General features: G+C 41.9%; 1 protein-coding gene across 1 annotated transcript; it reads right to left on the reverse strand.

Annotated features, from left to right (window-relative positions):
• Positions 1–1,569: 1,569 nt before the first annotated feature.
• LOC122403183 lies at positions 1,570–10,669 on the reverse strand. The gene is given in 5 exon segments (XM_043406544.1): positions 1,570–1,758; positions 1,821–2,114; positions 2,221–2,402; positions 7,832–9,080; positions 9,083–10,669. Coding segments are annotated over 5 exon segments (3,501 nt in total).
• Between the last annotated feature and the right edge of the window lie 2,583 nt (positions 10,670–13,252).

Below are 13,252 nucleotides of genomic sequence, written 5' to 3' on the forward strand. Positions count from 1 at the left end.
AAATCATTTCGTTTATCAAAGGGAGTATTTTGCTTTTCACCCCGAGAATCGATAGAGCGTAAAATTTTACATTCATTGCCAGAGCGTTGGTGGTTTGTAAATGAAATAAGCTTCTGTAATTTAAAATTGTTTATTGATTCAACCAATTAAGGCAAGAGTAGTAATAATTCGATCAATAAAGAAATTAAAAGTTGATTATTCATTCAAATAAGGTAAGATGTGTGATCGAGATCCAGCCAGTGAAGGCGATTTCATAATTTCTTTTCACATATGTCTATGAATATAAATTCCATGGTAATTGGCATTATTCTTTATATTCATGACAATAATGAGGAATAGCTGTATCTTCTATGGCAAAAAAATGCTCCATACACAGAGAGTTAGTACACCACGCACATTTTATTACTGCAATGTTATTGCAGATTTTGCAGACTGTACCGCAATTCTTTAAACAGAAATCGACAGGCGTTTCATATCTATCTGGTTTTTCTTGAATATATCCACTTTTTCACCAGGCATATTTAATCATGTGTTGGAATCGGGGTGACGAAAATTGAGTGTGGATTAATGATTGAATTTTGAGGATGTTATTCCTCAAATGTAGGTTAATATTATAATTGTATAAGAGAATTAAGTCCGAAAATTGTTTCAGGAAGTTTTTCCACGGTCTGAATACGTAGACATCCAATGGTTGAATGAAGCCAGTTGTTCCCGCAGGAATTGTAAGGATTTTTACTTCTTTATTATCCTTGTCTATATTTTCAAATTTCTTTTCTGTTTGTCCTGACCAAGAATCCAAACACAAAATAGACTTCTTGCCAGTATTAGGCAAGAAGACATCTTCAAACCATTTAATAACAATGTCGGATGTCAATTTTCCAGATTTTGTGGCGAAGACGAGGATATTATCTGCTTTGTACATTGACTTTTGTATTATCGGTCCGAAACGGCAGCTTGTTTCTTGTAGAACTATTAATAACGGGGATTTCAGGGTACCATCGGCAGATATTAAAGGTTGTATTGTATAACTGTGAGTCAAGGAGTTCAAAGATTGAGCAAGACACTCCACTTTCAAAGAACCCTTTGAGGCTAATGTACGACCAGCATGTGTTTCCAAATTGAACCCTGACTGATCTGAATTGTAAACGTTTGCTGTCCCTAGCAAGCATTTTTTTTATTTTTTGTACGTGGGGGAATCCTCATGGACACCCGCGGGCCCACCCGATGGGCGGGCCGGCGGGTAGTGCCGGACTCTTACCGGCTAAAACCCCACGGTGACCATCCTCAAGCGCTTGGCGAGGGGCCGGGAACTCTAGTGAGACATCACAGAGTCCCTCGCCGCGCCGTGCCTTTTCAGGCCCTCCCCGGTGAGAGGCACTCCTCCCACCGCATGTCCACTCAACCGCAGGCGCCTGGTCACCAGCGCCCGCGGCCCCGTGACATGGGACTAAGCCGCCGGCCGCGGGGCCACGTTGGCCGCAGGACACACCCGCAGCCAACTGGCCAACCTGCGGCCTTAGGTCAAACCCGCGGCAAATATCCCATGCCCCAGTCCACTCACACACACATTCACACGCGCAACGCATTCATACCGGTGTTTGGTCCGCGGGAGCTTTCGCTCCGACCTCCGGGATGCCATGCGAGGATGCAGCCACCAGCCTTCTCAGGTTGATGACCCCATCTCCGCATCCCATCCCAGCGGCTGCCCCTATCCGCCACCTGGGGACGCGCCACGTAGGGGTTCACCTCCCCTGCCGCCTGGACAACCAAACGGGTGCGTGGGTCCCTAGCAAGCCTATCTCTAGTTTAACTTGACTCACATAATTGGTAGATTGTTCCAATAATTCTGCTTTATTTAAAATATGCGTTTGTGTCACGAATTTATTTATTTTTCTTAAAACAATGCCATGTTGTATTTTAAAGTTGTATATCCATTTTGATGAAGCCGTGAATAATTGAGAAGGCAAATGAACTACCTCTCTTGCTTTCAAGGCCCATCTCTTTAAATCTAAATCGTGAATGGGTAGGCTTCGATCAGATGCACTGTTAAATTGTTCTAGAACGTATTGAGAATAACAATTTATCTGTTCTTGACCCACCCTCAGCAACTTGTGCTTCGCATCGGTACAATTGTGTTACATTTATAACTTTCTTAAATCGGTTTTTAACTGATTCTATATTCCTTCTTTTCTTTTGTCCAGATCGCCAAAATTCAATTACCCTCTTCTTATAATCAATGTCTACAATTTCTCGAAATTTTGTATCGTCTTGCATAACTTCCGAAACATCTTCTGTATTATCTTCAACTAAAACAGCATCAGGAATCACACTAGCATCAGTATAATTCAAAGTATCATAAGTCTCTTTACATATATCAAAATTAATAGCGTCTTTGATCAAATCTGCAAGTTGAGAAGCGAATGATCTTTCTTCATCTGTTATTTTAGATTCTATATTGTACATTGGGTCCTCGAAAGTGAGGCATAATAACTTTAAAATATTTTTTGGGTTTAATGACATTATGAAATTTTACAGATTAACAATGCTTCGATAATATAATAATAGAGATCCAAAGTAAATTCGTAGAAAGTAGAGTTTATGATTGTAAGATTAAATGCAAATAACAAAAAATAGTCGTGAAAATGATGGAACGAAAACACGCATTTAATAAAACATTGTTGTGGAATCAGACTGGAAATAGACGAACGTCTTTTGTCGTTACAATATCGTCACTCGTCTTTTGTCGTTGCGATATCGTCACTCGTAGTTCTGATTCTACAACAATGGGAAGTGGTGCGAAATTATCCGTGGAGGAGCAGAACCGTGCATGGGAAATGTACGGTCGCGGACAGTCAATGAGACAAATTGGAAGAGAACTTGGTAGATCTGATGGAGTGAAAAATGCAAAATGTTTTTTATGGGGGACCAACTGGGAGACATACTCTACAAGATGCAATGCGTTTCGTTCCGATAGGTCCAGCCGTTTCGCCGTAACCGCTGGACATATGTACGTACATACAGTTAGGAACAAAAGTATTGGCACACCTGACTCTTTATTATAGAAACGCATATAAATCAAAGAAAAAACACAGGATTAGATTAACTCTTTTTATCAATTATAACTATTAAGTTTATAGTTTGAGAATATTACAAATATATTTATACTAATTAATTGCAAAACAAAAAAGAATGATAAAATGCACATTAATGGCAGTTTTCAATGAAACAAAAGTATTGGCACATTGAAATAAAATGCTTTTGTCTAGGATCTAGAATGAAATTTTTATAAGGTTGGTACATTGTTCCTTCTCGGGAAACCCCCTGATTTCGAGAGCATTTATTTGGTTTCTCGTTATTCAATTGTTTACAAAATCTAACGTGAAAACATGCAAAATGGAGCGCAAAGGCAAAGAAACGACTGTTGCTGAGCGAAAAATTATTTTACATTTGTTTAATGAGGGGCATTCATACTCGTCTATAGGAAATATAGTTAATAGAAGTCGTTTTACAATTAGAAGTATTATTAAACGGTTTTCTAACACAGAAAATTTTGTAAGTGCTCCGCGATGTGGTCGACCTGAAAAATTGAGTGCACGAGAAAAGAGAAAAATTATTAATATTGTAAAAGGAAAACCATCTAGTTCTGCGTCAGAAATAGCGGCAAATATAAACGAAAGTTTTAATAAAGAAGTACATAAAATAACTATTCGACGAATATTAAACAAGGTAGGATACCGATCGCGAGTTGCTAGACGAAAGCCTACTATAAGTAAAATTAATCAAGAAAAAAGATTAAAGTTTGCAAATGATTACATTAATAAAGAAAACGAGTTTTGGGATACAGTGCTCTTTTCTGATGAGTCTAAATTTAATATTTTTCAAAATGATGGACGCACTTTAGTTTGGAGACAATCTAATACCGAACTAGACCCAAAGAACATTCAGAACACTGTTAAACACGGGGGTGGTGGAGTGATGGTCTGGGGTTGCATGAGCTCAAGTGGAGTCGGTGAGCTTGTTTTTATTGATAATATAATGGGCAAATATGTCTATTTAGATATCTTAAAAAATAATCTAAAAAAAAGCGTGGAAAAATTAAATCTTGGGAGACAATATGTCTTTCAACAGGACAATGACCCCAAGCATACCGCTTATTTGGTACGGCAATGGATACTTTTTAATACCCCACATTCCTTACCAACCCCACTGCAATCTCCAGATTTAAACCCGATCGAACATCTCTGGGCTCATTTAGGAAAATGTATTAAAAAACATAATATAACAAATAGACAACGATTGAAAGAAATATTGATGACAGAATGGAATAAAATAAGTCCCGAAATTATAAAAAAACTAGTGCATTCCATGCCAAATAGATTGAAAGCCGTTATAAACAATAAGGGATTACACACGAAATATTAAATTATATAAAATACATAATAATATACCATCTATTTGTAAGCGTGCCAATACTTTTGTTCCATTAAAAACTGCCATTAATGTGCATTTTATTATTCTTTTTTATTTTGTAATAAATTAGTATAAATAAATTTATAATATTCTCAAACTATAAACCTAATAGTTGTAATTACTAAAAAGAATTAACCTAACTCTGTGTTTTTTCTTTGATTTATATGCATTTCTATAATGAAGAGTCAGGTGTGCCAATACTTTTGTTCCTAACTGTACATACATGCATGCATAAAAAAAAAGATAAAAATAAAAAATAAAAAAAAATATATACAGGGTGTTCGGCCACCCCTGGGAAAAATTTACATGAGCGATTCTAGAGGCAAAAATAAGACGAACATCAAGAATACCAATTAGTTGATGGAGGCTTCGTTAAAAAGTTATTAACAATTAAATTTAAAAATTTCAAATCATTCTGGAAAAATTATTTTCTGTTGCGGGGATCAATTACAATAATTTTTAGTGAATGGACATATCCCCGAAATCTTGCGCATTTTCGAGAAAAAAATTCAGTACGAGCGGAACTTTAAACGTTAATAACTTTTTAACGAAGCCTCCATAAACAAATTGGTATTCTTGATTTTCGTCTTATTTTTGCCTCTACTATCGCTCATTAAAATTTTTACTATAGGTGGCCGAACACCCTGTATAGTAACCTCCCTCTTTTCGAAGTCTGTTAAAAAAAAATGAAAATTTCTAATAAAGCATGAATGTAACGTTCAATTTACAATTAGAGTGACATTTCATGTTTTCTTATCTTTACTTCTATTCCGAAGTTACTTACAAAACTTTTTTTCTCCTTCATATTTTTTCTATAAATTTAAGCCTATTTTCCCATACCGTCTGTGTTGAGCGTCGTTCGGGTGACGGGTTGTAAGGCCGTCGACACTCTGTAGCGAATCCGCAATCGTGCTCGCAGACGCGGTTTGGCTGGTTACTTTAGGAAATTTATCCGAAATTATTCCGTGATTGCGCGACCGTTAACAAACTTATTGATAGCAAACGTTAACTTTCATTTTGGGGAAGAGGAAAAATTAGCGTTTACGAGGTTAAAAACTATTTTGAGCAATGGTCCAGTTTTGAAATTATATAGATTTAAAGCGGAAACGGAATTACATACTGATGCTTCAATGTATGGTTATGGTGCGATTCTTCTACAGCGTGATAGTAATGATAATAAATTTTATCCAGTATACTTTGCAAGCGGAAAAACAACACCAGCATGTTAGAAATTTGTAAAAATGAGAACTTCACTCAGTGCCGGTTCTGGGGTAAGTGCCAAGAGGTCAAGCTTAGTCCTCTTACCAGAAGGCACCCTTGCCTTCCCCACTCCGTGGCCAGATCCTCAAGGAACAGAGTTCCCATTCTTTAAAGCAAGACAACGTCGGGTCGCTTGCCTTTTTCTAACAAACCTACGTTTCCTTTCAATAAGCAATCCTATAACGCCCGATAGCTGCGTGACTTCGAGTCACCAGCCGTTGACAGGCATCTGGATTGCATCCCTGCAACCCTCCCTCTTGGGCCACACGCAGGCTAAGTCCCTATCATAAATCGTTCGGAAACGAAATATCGTCGAGCTAATGCCCTCGACGTCCCTTAAAAATAAGTCGTCGCTAACACGGCCAACCTGGCATGCTTCACGCTCTCGGGAAGCATCCACCCATACAGAATACAATACAACTTTCTCATTGAGATCGTAACTAACGCAATCTTGTCACTCAGACGCTACGTTGCTGTTACTCTCAATCCACTGTTGCCATATTTTCAAATATACATTCACCAGCCTCCAACGACAGCGCGCTTTACGGGGCAACCATTTACAACCAGTCAATGCTTCTCCAACGACAGCGCGCTTTACGGGAACACATTGACAATTAACCAGTATACCTCCTGCGACGGCGCGCCTTACGGGGTGCTAACTGACAATCACACATCACTTCTCCAACGACAGCGCGCTTTACGGAGTCTGTGATAACACAGCTTCTTTTAATATACAACTCAACAGCCGCATGTCAACACACGTACGAGAGGTCGTGTTACAATTGAATAACCATGTTTACCAGTTACGATGTTTTAATATTAACAAACACAATATTCGATACAAAGTTACAATGAAATAAATTTTCGTAACGTAAACTAAACAACTAAGCAAATAATACAGCTAAACTAGACTATCGGATACAAACGAAAATGAATTAATTTTTTTTCATAATACAACTAAAAGATATTCTATTAACACGCTAACATGGCATATCCGTATCCTCCTTATCGGTTTCGAAGTCGGCGTCCCAATCGCCCTTCCAAAGTTTCAATCGTTCCTTTGATACTGTCTGGGGCCGGCCTGACTTCCCTAGAATTTCGTACCGGTCGTTAGGCAACTTTTTTATTACAGAAAAGGGGCCGCTACATTTAACATTTAATTTTGCCCTTCTGTCGTTGTCATCCGGTTTGAGCAAAACAGTATCACCTTCCTCAAACGTAACGGTGTCCCTACGTGTTTTATTAAATCTCTTTTCTTGAGCTACAGCATTTTTTTCTAATCGTTTACCTGCGACGGCCCTGTCGCGGCCCACGTCAATAGGGTCATCGGTAGGTAGCTGACCTTCCGCACGCATAATATTACCCGGACCTAATTCTAGACCGAATAATAGCCTGCTAGGCGAAAATCCCGTTGACTTCTGCACAGTCGTGTTTAACGTTAACATTACCTTTGCCAGTTTGTTCGGCCATTCCATTTCTTTTTTCGTTTCGATTGAAAGCGAGCTAGTTACCGTCGCCACATATCGCTCAACTTGTCCATTAGCACGCGGTGTACCCGAAGCAATGAAATGCACTTCACAGCCGTGCTTCTCTATAAATTGTTTGAGCGGCTTATACGTGAAGTTAGTTCCGCGATCAAAAACAATCATCCGCGGTACTCCAAATAATGTAAGGCGTTCCCGGAACACCGCTAACGTTTCGGGACCACTCAAGGTCATTAACGGAATTAATTGCAGATACTTCGTGAAAGCATCTACAATTAGTAAAATGTGCTGGTACCCTTCTTTTGTAACGGGGAACGGGCCAAGGCAATCGCAATGTACTGTATCAAACGGAATGCATTTCTTAGGTATTGAATGCAAAAACCCTTGCTTCGGGTCCGTGTGCCGTTTGGAAAGCAAGCAGGTCAGACAATGGCTAATATATTTTTGTACGAACGGCCGCATTCTCGGGAACCAATATTTTTGTGCCACTCGATCATATGTTTTATCGATACCTATGTGGCAATTTTCGTCGTGGTACAAGCGAAGTAGGCCCAATCTAGTCCCCTTCGGAACAAAACTACGGTACACCGTACGCCCTGTATCCCGAAGCAATTTACGACATAAAATCCCCTGTCTGAGCTCGTAGTCCGACGCTAAACTATGCCCCGAATTTAGTTTTTCGATTATCTCACGAGTTTCTACATCGTTTCTTTGTGCCGCCTCTAACCACGAGCCTTCGCAGACAAGGTTGACTCGATAATCTTTACGAGGATTTCTGCTCAGGTAATCGACATGCTCTATGTGTTTCCCCTTTCGGAACTCTAGTTCAAACGAATAATCTTGGAGAAAAATCCACCACCGAGCAACTCGCGGCACGAGATCTTTTTTCGTTCCCGTAGCTTTCACAGCATTGCAGTCCGTTATGATTTTGAAGTTGATGCCCAGGAGGTAGGCACGAAAGTGTTTTAATGCGTTTACTATGGCTAATGTCTCCAGCTCGTACGAGTGGTACCGCGATTCTTCCGTGGTCGTACGTCTACTAAAGTATGCTACCACTCTCCACTCATTGTCTAATCTTTGGAACAGAATTGCACCATAATCAAGGGCACTAGCATCGGTGTGCAATTCTGTTTCCCTTGTTGGGTCGAAAATTACCAATAAAGGTTTTGAGCAGAGTTTCTCTAAGATGTACCTTCGTGCCTCCTCCTGTTCGTTACCCCAACACCACGGTACGTCCTGTTTCGTAAGTTTTGTAACGCAAGCCGTTCGTGTCGCGAATTCAGGTATAAACTTCCGAAAATAACTGGCTAGGCCCATAAACTGCCGTACCTGCCTGACGTTTTCCGGGACCGGTGCTTCTAACAGTGAATTTATTTTTGCCGCGCCCGGTCTAATTCCCTCGGCCGAAACTTCTCTTCCCAAATATTCAATAGTCGTTTGAAAGAATTTGCATTTCTTTAAATTCAACGAAAATCCGGCTACATCTAGAGCATGCAAAACCCGTTCCAGCCGCTCAAGACCCTCTTGTACGGTCTCCGACGGAATCAAAATGTCGTCTAGATATACCAAAGCGAATTTGTAACGTAAATTACCTAGAGCTTTGTTTACCGCCCGCTGGAAAACGGCTGGGGCATTGGTTAGGCCGAACGGCATACGTAAGAATTCATAATGCCCGTCAGGCGTAACAAATGCCGTCTTTGTTATTGAATTTTCCGCAATCGGGACCTGATAAAATCCCGAGGCCATGTCCAAGGTCGTAAAATATTTGCCCGTACCTAACCGATCTAATTGGTCTTCTATTAGTGGCAGGGGAAAGCGATCTTTAACAGTTATTTTGTTTAGCGCGCGGAAGTCAACGCACATACGGTCTCCTCGCCGTTTTTCTTTTTTACAAGGATTATCGGGCTAGTATAAGGTGACGTGCTCTCGCGTATTATCTCATTCGCTAATAGTTCATCTATTATACCGCGAACCTTTTCTCGTTCGACGAATGACAAACGGTACGGGTGGTAACTCACCACGCGGTCCTCTTTCGTCACGATGGACATCTCGCCTGTACTTACTCGTCGCACGTTGCTACCAGAAGCCAGCATATGTTGGTACCGCCCTAGTACCGCTGCCACGGCTTCCTTCGTTCTAGGATCCTCCTGGTCCACAGCGTAGCAGAGAGGATCAGCGGCGGGAGCCTCTTCGGTGTGTACCTGTCCGCGCTCCACCGTTGTCGTCCCATCCGAGTCGGTGACCATGCGCAGGCCTTTCCCCACGACGAAATTCTTCCCTACGATTACGTCGTACGGGATTGTCCTGTCCGGCACGACGTACAAGTTGGCTTTGGCCGACACGTCCTTGATTTGGACCATCGCGGTGGTACCTCCGATCGTGACCGTAGCCGAATCCCCGAGACCCCGCAAGGTGGTGATGCGCGGGACGATTCGGCAGTTTGCCCGCTTGGCTACCGACTCTTGCACTATGGAGCAAGCTGCGCCATTGTCTAGCAGACAGTTTTCTACGAGCAGGCCCTCTAATAGTATCGCGGATGGTTTATGAATCACTGAATAACATACGTTCACTTGGTTCTTGTCTTTCGTGTCAAACTTCTTCGGCACCTGTCCATCTCGATTCGCCCGTCGCTTCGCCCAGCAGTTAACCTCCTCGTGTCCCCTTTTCGAACAATAGGTGCAGGTAGGCGCACCCCTTTTTGTGGTCGTCGACCCCTGTCTCGGCGGACTACGTCTCAGCGGACTCCGACTCCTGTCCTTCCGTTGCCTCGTACATCGCCTCGCCGTATGCCCGTACTCGTTACACGAGTAGCACCGTTTCGATGTTTGCGACGAGTGCTTTTCTATTTGCCGTTTTCCATCTTCGGTAGCGACGACCTTTCTATAATCGGCGATTCCCACTAGAAGCTCCGACGTAGCATTGAATCGAGCATTTAGCATCGCTTGTCGCACATTCACGTCACTTATCGTGCTTATTATTAGTTCCGTCAGTTCCTTTTCGGTGAACGACACACCCGTTTGTTTTAGATACAAGAGTTTCGTACGCGCATAATCGGCGTAACCAACCGCGGTGTCACTTGTGTACTGCAATGCACGCAGCATTCGGTCGTGCAGCTTCCGCTCGGCAACAAACACAGCACACAGGTCCTCTCTAAATTTCTCCCATGTACATGGTCGAGCGTCCCACCGTTTATACCACGTTTTCGCGCGTCCCGTCAATGCGTGCGTTGCCAAGCTCAACCGCTGCTTCGGCACTTCCTTGGTGATTTCCTCAACCCGATCGCACCACCCTTTCGCATCGTCTCCAAGGTCCTCGCCACTGAATTCCGGCACGGCCGAAACGGTCAATGGTGTTGCAGCCGACGCCGATGTCGAAGCCATGCTATCCCCAAGACTTTGGAGCACGCGGCGAACCAAGTCCTCTATGCTCGGCTGGGACGGGTTGGAGTTTTCCATAGTCTCTCCTTTCACAAACACACACACACAAAGTACAAGAAGACAAAAAGAAAATGCTAAAACGTACGCGTATAATCCTACGTAATGAAGATGATTTACTCTTCAACACAGCACAACACAAGCGAGCACAGATTCACTATTCCACTTCTGATGTTAGAAATTTGTAAAAATGAGAACTTCACTCAGTGCCGGTTCTGGGGTAAGTGCCAAGAGGTCAAGCTTAGTCCTCTTACCAGAAGGCACCCTTGCCTTCCCCACTCCGTGGCCAGATCCTCAAGGAACAGAGTTCCCATTCTTTAAAGCAAGACAACGTCGGGTCGCTTGCCTTTTTCTAACATACCTACGTTTCCTTTCAATAAGCAATCCTATGACGCCCGATAGCTGCGTGACTTCGAGTCACCAGCCGTTGACAGGCATCTGGATTGCATCCCTGCAACCCTCCCTCTTGGGCCACACGCAGGCTAAGTCCCTATCATAAATCGTTCGGAAACGAAATATCGTCGAGCTAATGCCCTCGACGTCCCTTAAAAATAAGTCGTCGCTAACAAGCAGAATCGAAATATATTAGTTATGAGCTGGAGGTTTTGGCAATAGTTAAAGCCCTACGAAAATTTAGAATATATTTGTTAGGTATACCATTTAAAATAGTTACAGATTGTTAGGCGTTTACATTAACGATGCGTAAGAGAGATTTGTGCGTTCGAATTGCGAGATGGGCTCTTTTATTAGAGGAGTTTAATTATAAAATAGAGCACCGTTCGGGAAATAGTTTAAGACATGTAGACGCGTTAAGCCGGAATCCGCTTCCAAAGTGTATGTTAGTAGACGAATGTGAGGATAGTATGATAGTGAGGTTACGTAAAGCGCAGTGTGAGGATGAGAGTTTGAAACCGATTGTTGAAGCAGTGAATGAAAAACAGTTAAGTGGGTTTGTAGTGCGGAATGGCTTTTTATTTAAAGAAATTGAGAGTGACGTAAAATTAATAGTGCCGCGTATTATGCAATCGCAAATCATTCGACGTGTACACGAGAACGGTCATATCGGGAGTGCGAAAACGGAGACACTAGTTAGGAAAGACTATTGGTTCGCAGATTTAAAATCAAAAGTAGAGAAAGTGGTGCGTAATTGTGTTCCGTGTATTCTTGCTGAAAGGAAACATGGGAGACAGGAAGGATTTTTACATTCTATTGACAAGGGAAATCTGCCATTAGACACATATCATATTGACCATCTTGGACCACTTCCATCTACGCGAAAGACTTATAAGCATATTTTTGTAGTTGTGGATGCATTTTCGAAGTTTGTGTGGCTGTATGCCACGAAGACTACAGCTACCTCCGAAGTGATAGAACGTTTGAAAAAACAATCGTCAATTTTTGGAAATCCCAGGAGAATTATCACTGATCAGGGTACAGCTTTCACTTCTCATGATTTTCGGGAATATTGTAGATTGGAAGCGATAGAACAAATTTTAATAACTGCGGGAATGCCAAGGGCTAATGGTCAAGTGGAGCGCGTAAACAGAACGCTAATACCAGTAGTGACAAAGTTGTCGGCACCGAAACCGGAAGAGTGGTATCGCTATTTGGATATTGCGCAGAAATTTTTAAATGCAACACCTCATAGGAGCATCGGTACAACGCCGTTTAAGTTACTGTTTGGGACATACCCACAAATGAAGGATAATCCGGATATTCCTGAGTTAATAGAGAAGGAATGGATTGATTTGTTTCAAAGTAACAGGGAAGAGCTGCGGAATCAAGCTAAGGAAAATATTTTGAAGATTCAGCGTGAAAATCGTCGCGGATACGATAAACATAGAAAGAAAGCTCGGCAATACAAAGAGGGAGAGTTCAAATTCTTAGAGAGGGACAAATTCTTAGGTCCGTATCGAGTTGAAAGAATCCTAAGGGATGATCGTTTCATTGTGTGTAAGGTGGGCGAGCACGAAGGTCCGCAGCAGACATCGACTTTGGCGGAACACATGAAACCGTGGGTTAATGAAGCTAGTGATATCTCATCAGGTGAAGAATGAACAATGGATATCTGAGGGCAAATATCATGCAAGATGGCCGAGTGTGGGGATGTGAATGTGAGTGTGTTGTTGTGAAAGTGCGTGAAACGTCAATTGATTGCTATGACCGGAGTCGAAGTCAGCTGTTCATACCGAGTAAATAAATTAATCGATTGCCAGGTTGCGAAGACGAATGCAGAATGCGTGTAGGTTTTGTCTCAGGACGTACGTGTGTGTGTGTATATGAGAGATTAGGTGAATGTGATCGGTGGAGCAGAGAAATAGAAGCTAGTGGAAAGGGCGGACCGGCTTGATTCTACAATTTGATGAACATTGTTAGTTTGGATTTTATTACTGCTCGTTTTCTAATATACCGTGATTCGCGATTGTTGCTCTCAGATGACCCTGCTTCAGTACTGTAATTTGCCTTTTCAGAAGCCATCGTAATGTATGTTTATTTAACGACAAGGGGTTATAAAGTGTTGGAGAACCACGATATCCGAATGAATGAAGTACGCGGAGTGACGTTGATATTATCGATCTGTGATAATGCGTTTTTTGTTTCCTC

This window comes from Colletes gigas, unplaced genomic scaffold (assembly GCF_013123115.1).
Source record: "Colletes gigas isolate AHSC1104 unplaced genomic scaffold, ASM1312311v1 Colletes_gigas_Sc00045, whole genome shotgun sequence".
Lineage (NCBI taxonomy): Eukaryota > Metazoa > Arthropoda > Insecta > Hymenoptera > Colletidae > Colletes > Colletes gigas.